Source organism: Gadus macrocephalus, chromosome 13, assembly GCF_031168955.1.
Source record: "Gadus macrocephalus chromosome 13, ASM3116895v1".
Lineage (NCBI taxonomy): Eukaryota > Metazoa > Chordata > Actinopteri > Gadiformes > Gadidae > Gadus > Gadus macrocephalus.
In genome coordinates, this window is record NC_082394.1 from 16,688,178 (window position 1) to 16,696,396 (window position 8,219).

The window sequence follows — 8,219 nt, forward strand, 5'->3', positions numbered from 1 at the left end:
AAAACTTTCTCACTTGCAGTTACAGCCAGGGGCCGCTGCAGCACCCTAAGCACCCCCACTTCCAGCGTCCCTGGGTAACACTGTTGTTTTTTATTGGTCGTCATGAAAAAAAACATAAGGGGTAACACTGTTGTTTTTTATTGGTCGTCATGAAAAAAAACATAGAGGGGGTAACACTGTTGTTTTTTTTGGTCGTCATGAAAAAAAACATAGAGGGGGTAACACTGTTGTTTTTTTTGGTCGTCATGAAAAAAAACATAAGGGGTAACACAGTTGTTTATTATTTGTCGTCTTGAAAAAAAAAAATGAGGGAAATAATAGAAATACACACATACATTTTAATGTCATGTATATCCTCTTTAATGATGTTTGATTATTGTGTATTGTCATCGCCTCAGTGGTGCAGTGGGGTGCACTCTGCATAACCCCCTGGAGACCGGGGTTCAAGTCCGGTTGATGACCTCTGTTGGAAGTTTCTTATCTCTATTTCATGCGAATTATAAATTCAAGTATAACCTTTGTGATGACTTTAACCGGTGTCTTGATGGTGCATTGTTAAGTTCGGAGGTTAACACTCTAAACAGCTCATGTTCCGATCCCTGCAAAAATGTCGACCGGGTTGCCACTGTCATTTTTTATTGGTCAACATGGAAAAAACATGAGGGGTAACCCTGTCGTTTTTTATCGGCCGTCATGAAATAAATATAAGGGGAAAACACTGTCGATATTTATCAAATAAAACATAGGGGGTGACACTGTTGTTTTTTATTGGTCGTCATGAAAGAAAAACATAAGGGGCAACACTGTTGTTTTTTATTGGTCGTCATGAAAAAAAACAAGGGGTAACACTGTCGTTTTTTTTCATGACGACCAATAAAAAACAACAGTGTTACCCCCTATGTTTTATTTGATAAATATCGACAGTGTTACCCCTTATGTTTATTTCATGACGACCAATAAAAAACAGCAGTCTTACCCCTTATGTTTTTTTTCATGACGACCAATAAAAACGACAGTGTAACACTGTCGTTTTTATCAAATGAAACATGAGGGGTGACACTGTCGTTTTTCTTTGGTAGTCACGAAAAAAACCATAAGGGGCAACACTGTTCCTTTTTTTATTGGTCGTCATGAAAAAAAACATAAGGGGTAACACTGTTCCTTTTTTTATTGGTCGTCATGAAAAAAAACATAAGGGGTAACATTGTTGTTTTTTATTGGTCGTCATGAAAAAAAACATAAAGGGGGTACGACTGTTGTTTTTTTTGGTCGTCATGAAAAAAAACATAAGGGGTAACACTGTTGTTTATTATTTGTCGTCTTGAAAAAAAAACATTAGGGAAATAATAGAAATACACACATACATTTTAATGTAATGTATATCCTCTTTATTGATGATTGATTATTGTGTATTTTATAGCCTCAGTGGTGCAGTGGGATGCACTCTGCCTAACCCCCTCGAGACCGGGGTTCAAGTCCGGTTGATGACCTCTGTTCGATGTTTCTTTTCCCTATTTCATGCGAATTATAAAGTCAAGTATAACCTTTGTGATGACTTTAACCGGTGTCTTGATGGTGCATTGTTAAGTTCGGAGGTTAACACTCTAAACAGCTTATGTTCCGATCCCTGCAAAAACGTCGACCGGGGTGCCACTGTCGTTTTTTATTGGTCAACATGGAAAAAACATGAGGGGTAACTCTGTCGTTTTTTATCGGCCGTCATGAAATAAATATAAGGGGAAAACACGGTCGATATTTATCAAATAAAACATAGGGGGTGACACTGTTGTTTTTCTTTGGTCGTCATGAAAAAAAACACAAGGGGTAACACTGTCGTTTTTATCAAATGAAACATGAGGGGTAACACTGTCGTTTTTATCAAATGAAACATAAGGGGTAACACTGTCGTTTTTCTTTGGTCGTCATGAAAAAAACCATAAGGGGTAACACTGTTGTTTTTTATTGGTCGTCATGAAAGAAAACATAAGGGGTAACACTGTTGTTTTTTATTGGTCGTCATGAAAAAAAACACAAGGGGTAACACTGTCGTTTTTATCAAATGAAACATGAGGGGTAACACTGTCGTTTTTATCAAATGAAACATAAGGGGTAACACTGTCGTTTTTCTTTGGTCGTCATGAAAAAAACCATAAGGGGTAACACTGTTGTTTTTTATTGGTCGTCATGAAAGAAAACATAAGGGGTAACACTGTTGTTTTTTATTGGTCGTCATGAAAAAAAACATAAGGGGTAACACTGTTGTCTTTGTCGAATAAAATATAAGGGGTAACACTGTCGTTTTTTTATCAGTCATCATGAAAAAAACAAGGGGTAACACAGTCGTTTTTTTTCATGACGACCAATAAAAAACGACAGTGTTACCCCTTGTGGTTTTTTTCATGACGACCAAAGAAAAACAACAGTGTTACCCCCTATGTTTTATTTGATAAATATCGACAGTGTTACCCCTTATGTTTATTTCATGACGACCAATAAAAAACAGCAGTCTTACCCCTTATGTTTTTTTTCATGACGGCCAATAAAAAACGACAGTGTAACACTGTCGTTTTTATCAAATGAAACATGAGGGGTGACACCGTCATTTTTCTTTGGTAGTCACGAAAAAAACCATAAGGGGTAACACTGTTCCTTTTTTTATTGGTCGTCATGAAAAAAAACATAAGGGGTAACATTGTTGTTTTTTATTGGTCGTCATGAAAAAAAACAAAAAGGAAATAATAGAAATACACACATACATTATAATGTCATGTATATCATCTTTATTGATGATTGATTATTGTGTATTACCATCGCCTCAGTGGTGCAGTGGGGTGCACTCTGCCTAACCCCCTGGAGACTGGGGTTCAAGTCTGGTTGATGACCTCTGTTGGTAGTTTCTTTTCTCTATTTCATGCGAATTATAAAGTCAAGTATAACCTTTGTGATGTATTTAACAGGTGTCTTGATGGTGCATTGTTAAGTTTGGAGGTTAACACTCTAAACAGCTCATGTTCCGATCCCTGCAAAAACGTTGAGCGGGGTGCCACTGTCGTTATTTATTGGTCAACATGGAAAAAACATGAGGGGTAACTGTCGTTTTTTATCGGCCGTCATGAAATAAATATAAGGGGAAAACACTGTCGATATTTATCAAATAAAACATAGGGGGTGACACTGTTGTTTTTCTTTGGTCGTCATGAAAAAAAACACAAGGGGTAACACTGTCGTTTTTATCAAATGAAACATGAGGGGTAACTGTCGTTTTTATCAAATGAAACATAAGGGGTAACACTGTCGTTTTTCTTTGGTCGTCATGAAAAAAACCATAAGGGGTAACACTGTTGTTTTTTATTGGTCGTCATGAAAGAAAACATAAGGGGTAACACTGTTGTTTTTTATTGGTCGTCATGAAAAAAAACATAAGGGGTAACACTGTTGTCTTTGTCAAATAAAATATAAGGGGTAACACTGTCGTTTTTTATCAGTCATTATGAAAAAAAACAAGGGGTAACACTGTAGTTTTTTTTCATGACGACCAATAAAAAACGACAGTGTTACCCCCTATGTTTTATTTGATAAATATCGACAGTGTTACCCCTTATGTTTATTTCATGACGACCAATAAAAAACAGCAGTCTTACCCCTTATGTTTTTTTTCATGACGACCAATAAAAACGACAGTGTTACCCCTTATTTTTTTTTTCATGACGTCCAATAATAAACGACAGTGTAACACTGTCGTTTTTATCAAATGAAACATGAGGGGTGACACTGTCGTTTTTCTTTGGTAGTCACGAAAAAAACCATAAGGGGTAACACTGTTCCTTTTTTTATTGGTCGTCATGAAAAAAAACATAAGGGGTAACACTGTTCCTTTTTTTATTGGTCGTCATGAAAAAAAACATAAGGGGTAACATTGTTGTTTTTTATTGGTCGTCATGAAAAAAAACATAAGGGGTAACACTGTTGTTTTTTATTGGTCGTCATGAAAGGAAACATAAGCGGTAACACTGTTGTTTTTTATTGGTCGTCATGAAAGAAAATATAAGGGGTAACACTGTTGTTTTTTATTGGTCGTCATGAAAAAAAACATAAGGGGTAACACTGTTGTCTTTGTCAAATAAAATATAAGGGGTAACACTTTCGTTTTTTATCAGTCATCAAGAAAAAAACAAGGGGTAACACTGTCGTTTTTTTTCATGACGACCAATAAAAAACGACAGTGTTACCCCTTATGTTTTTTTTCATGACGACCAATAAAAAACAACAGTGTAACACTGTCGTTTTTATCAAATGAAACATGAGGGGTGACACTGTCGTTTTTCTTTGGTAGTCACGAAAAAAACCATAAGGGGTAACACTGTTCCTTTTTTTATTGGTCGTCATGGAAAAAAACATAAGGGGTAACACTGTTCCTTTTTTTATTGGTCGTCATGAAAAAAAACATAAGGGGTAACACTGTTGTTTTTTATTGGTCGTCATGAATAAAAACATAAGGGGTAACACTGTTGTTTTTTATTGGTCGTCATGAATAAAAACATAAAGGGGGTAACACTGTTGTTTTTTATTGGTCGTCATGAATAAATACATAAGGGGTAACACTGTCGTTTTTATCAAATGAAACGTAAAAAAAACTGTCGTTTTGTTGAAAAGTATCGAATAAAACATAGGGGGTAACACCAGGGACGCGGGAAGTCAGTCCAAGGGGGGGGGGGGGGGGGGGGGGGGGTGCTGAGAGAGAGTCTATATAATGACGTCATAATAAATGCTGCGCAACATTCAGGGCTCCGCTCTGATAAACACTCTACTGGTGTGTAAAAAGAGTTCTGCCAACTAGCCACTGTTATTCACAAACGTCAGCAAGTAAACAATGTGGAAATTAGAGTCAACTCGGCCGATACTGTGCTGAATTTCACACTATAACAACATGCCGACAAGCTGTTGCGGTCCGGGATTATAGCCTACACAGCGTTATAACAAGGATTGAGGAGGTTATTTCTAAAGGTTTAAAAGGAGAGTGACAATAAAAGAAAGCCTTTATTTTCATCCAGAGTTACGAGTTGTTTGATATGAGGAAAGTGACGGTTTCTCCGTCAAGTGAACCGTCCGTCTTTGCTCTTTTTTTGCCAACCAGTTTACGTGCAGGATTCCAGAATCATAACGATAACATTCAACGTGTCTATTAATATGGCAGCAACATTTTACACCAGTTTTAGAATGTTCACTACAACAGATGTTGAACATCAACATGCTTATGTAAAATCAGCATAGTACGATATTCAGCTATCGACAGTTCTGCGTTGTGCGTCATAACCTACGTCAGCCTACTCAGACAATGTTCTAAATAAATTGAAATGATAATATCATAAATATCATAAAAAGGGTGGATGTCAATAATTAAATGAAAAATCATGTTGTATGATAAAATTATAAAAAATAAAAAAAATGCATTGATTTGTTCATAAAACCTTCTCACTTGCAGTTACAGCCAGAGGCCGCCAGGGGGGGTGCTGCAGCACCCTAAGCACCCCCACTTCCCGCGTCCCTGATTACTACCAACCTTTTTAATACCTAATTTGAAATCTGTCACCAGGATGGTACTGTGTACTGCTCTCGTACCCTGTGTAGTACTTACTACTTACTTCGTACTCTCTTAAGGTTTACAAGTATTACGATAACGCTTTTTATTAAGGGCACATTAATTAACCATTAGTAAACATTAGTGAACACAGTAATAAGCAGCTAACTAACATTTACAAACAGTTAATAACAATGAACTTATTTCCATAACCATACATTTATATTAGTTAATGAAGTAACATGAATAGTTTAATAAGATCATGTATACTGTATACTTCAGTTAATAAGTTGTGCAACTGTCTGGGTGAAGTGTGTAAGATATAGATACAAATATAATATATGGAAATATAGATGTATATATGATATTGATATATAAATAATTATATAATACATATATAATATATGTTAATATGATATATTATTACGTGTATACATAATATATGTGTATATATTTAATATATATGTAGTGTGTGAGTGAGTACATGTCAAAGCTTTGTGTGCGTGTTAGTTCATCTAGAAACTTTGTGTGTGTGCATTCCAGCGGGCTGATAAGGTGATGTCATGGCTCCTGAGGGCCACCAGGGACCCAGAGGGGGAGGTCCCTGCTGCCTTCTCCCTATTGGCCAGCAATTATAAGGGTTGAGCCCCAATTGGCTGGATAACAGCAAGGGAATCCCAAATGGAAGTCTCTCTCTCTCTCTCTCTCTCTCTCTCTCTCTCTCTCTCTCTCTCTCTCTCTCTCTCTCTCTCTCTCTCTCTCTCTCTCTCTCTCTCTCTCTCTCTCTCTCTCTCTCTCATCCCCTCTCTTTCTCTACCTGTGGAAGCTGGGTTTTCAACAAGAGGGAGAGGGAGAGAAAGGGGAGGAGAGTGAGCAAGAGAGACAGAAAGCTTATTTTGTATTGACAGATCAGTCAGTTTTGGGGTGTAGAGGTACTTTTATTGTTGAATATCCTGTGGTTTCCTGTCAATAGGAAGTGCCAAAAGACTCCTTTTCCCGAGTAGAAGAGTTAAGGACCTCACTGAAGCCACCCAAAAACATCTGGAGGAGCAGAGGATAAGTTGAGGAGCCTGAAGAGAAATGAGCAGAAAAGAGAAGGTAACAAAATCAAGTTATACTAGTTACTTCTGATTCATTACTACTGACTAGTCGCTACTTTCTATTGAGTATTCCCAAGTTACTACAGACCAGTTACTTACCACTGGCTTATTACAACTGATTAGTGACCAGTGACTTTGACTTACTAGTGATAACTGATTTCAGTTAGGACTGACTTACTAATGAGTTCTGAGTTCTGACTATTGCCTAGTCTCTATTGACTTTCTAATGACTAGTACCAAATAACTTACTTCTGACTATAGACAACTTATAGTTTCTACTAACTTGAGTTTTTACTGCACTAACTACTGAATAGTTTCTACAAAGCAGTGTTTACTGACTATTGACCAGTTACCAATGATTAGTTCTACTGAATTTTGGCTACTGACTAGTGACTAGTGACTAGTTTATACTAACTTACTGCTGTCTAGCCTCGACTGGTGTGTGTGTGTGTGTGTGTGTGTGTGTGTGTGTGTGTGTGTGTGTGTGTGTGTGTGTGTGTGTGTGTGTGTGTGTGTGTGTGTGTGTGTGTGTGTGTGTGTGTGTGTGTGTGTGTGTGTGTCTGTCTGTGGTTAACCCAGTTACCTGGCTTCTCCACAACTTTCTAAAGCCACAGCAACCCTAGCTGGACAGGGTATACAGAGGTTGTTTGTAACAGAGAAGCTGTTGTCTCCCTTGGTAAAGGTTGTTTTTAGAGACACTGGGAAGAAGATTATCATCACCTGTCAAACATACACACACACACATAGTCCTCAACATACACACATACACACACACTCACATAAACACACACACACACACACACACACACACACACGCACGCACGCACGCACACACACAGACACTGCAGCTGTTTTTATTGTCTCTCTGTCAACAAGACCTATTTTTTCGCACCTCTAATGACATACCATCAATCTCTCTCTGCCGCCTCATGTCTACCTCTCTCCCCTCACCAGGGTTTTCCATTCTCTCTCTCTCTCTCTCTCTCTCTCTCTCTCTCAATCTCTCACTCTCTCCTGCTGTCACTCTCTCTCTCTCTCTCTCTCTCTCTCTCTCTCTCTCTCTCTCTCTCTCAGATTCATATTCAATATTTTTTTTCGGTGTGGAAAACAAAACATACATTTACTTTGCCACTGCCAAGTTAAATTAAATAAAGCATAATAAACAAAGTTATAATAGCACAAAATAACAGTAATAGTATAATCTAAAAAGAAATGTAAATTTGTATATAAAGTGAAGAAGTATTGAGATAATAGACATTGAGGTAATTTTAGGGATTGAGCTAATACCTATGACTAACATTATTATATATACACTTCACATACAAACATATAACATGTTATATCATATACGCTATACATTATAACATAGAGTTTTCATTTTGGCAAACAAAATATATCTCAAAATCGGCCAACCGATATATCTGTCAGGCTCTATTACATTTGATATATTATTGTACACAATGCATTACTTATATATTATTACATTTACACTGCATATTATTATATATTTGGTTAAACTTATTGCATAAACAACATGACTT

At 37.1% G+C, this 8,219-nt stretch overlaps 1 protein-coding gene across 1 annotated transcript in view; it reads left to right on the top strand.

Moving 5' to 3' along the window:
- Positions 1 to 6,340: 6,340 nt before the first annotated feature.
- lmcd1 (LIM and cysteine-rich domains 1) overlaps positions 6,341 to 8,219 on the top strand; it is a 14,469-nt gene continuing 12,590 nt past the window's right edge. Inside the window, exon 1 of the mRNA XM_060069847.1 lies at positions 6,341 to 6,676. Within this exon, the coding sequence (XP_059925830.1) occupies positions 6,659 to 6,676 (18 nt within the window). The 5' untranslated portion in view covers positions 6,341 to 6,658. The remainder of the gene's footprint in view (positions 6,677 to 8,219) is intronic.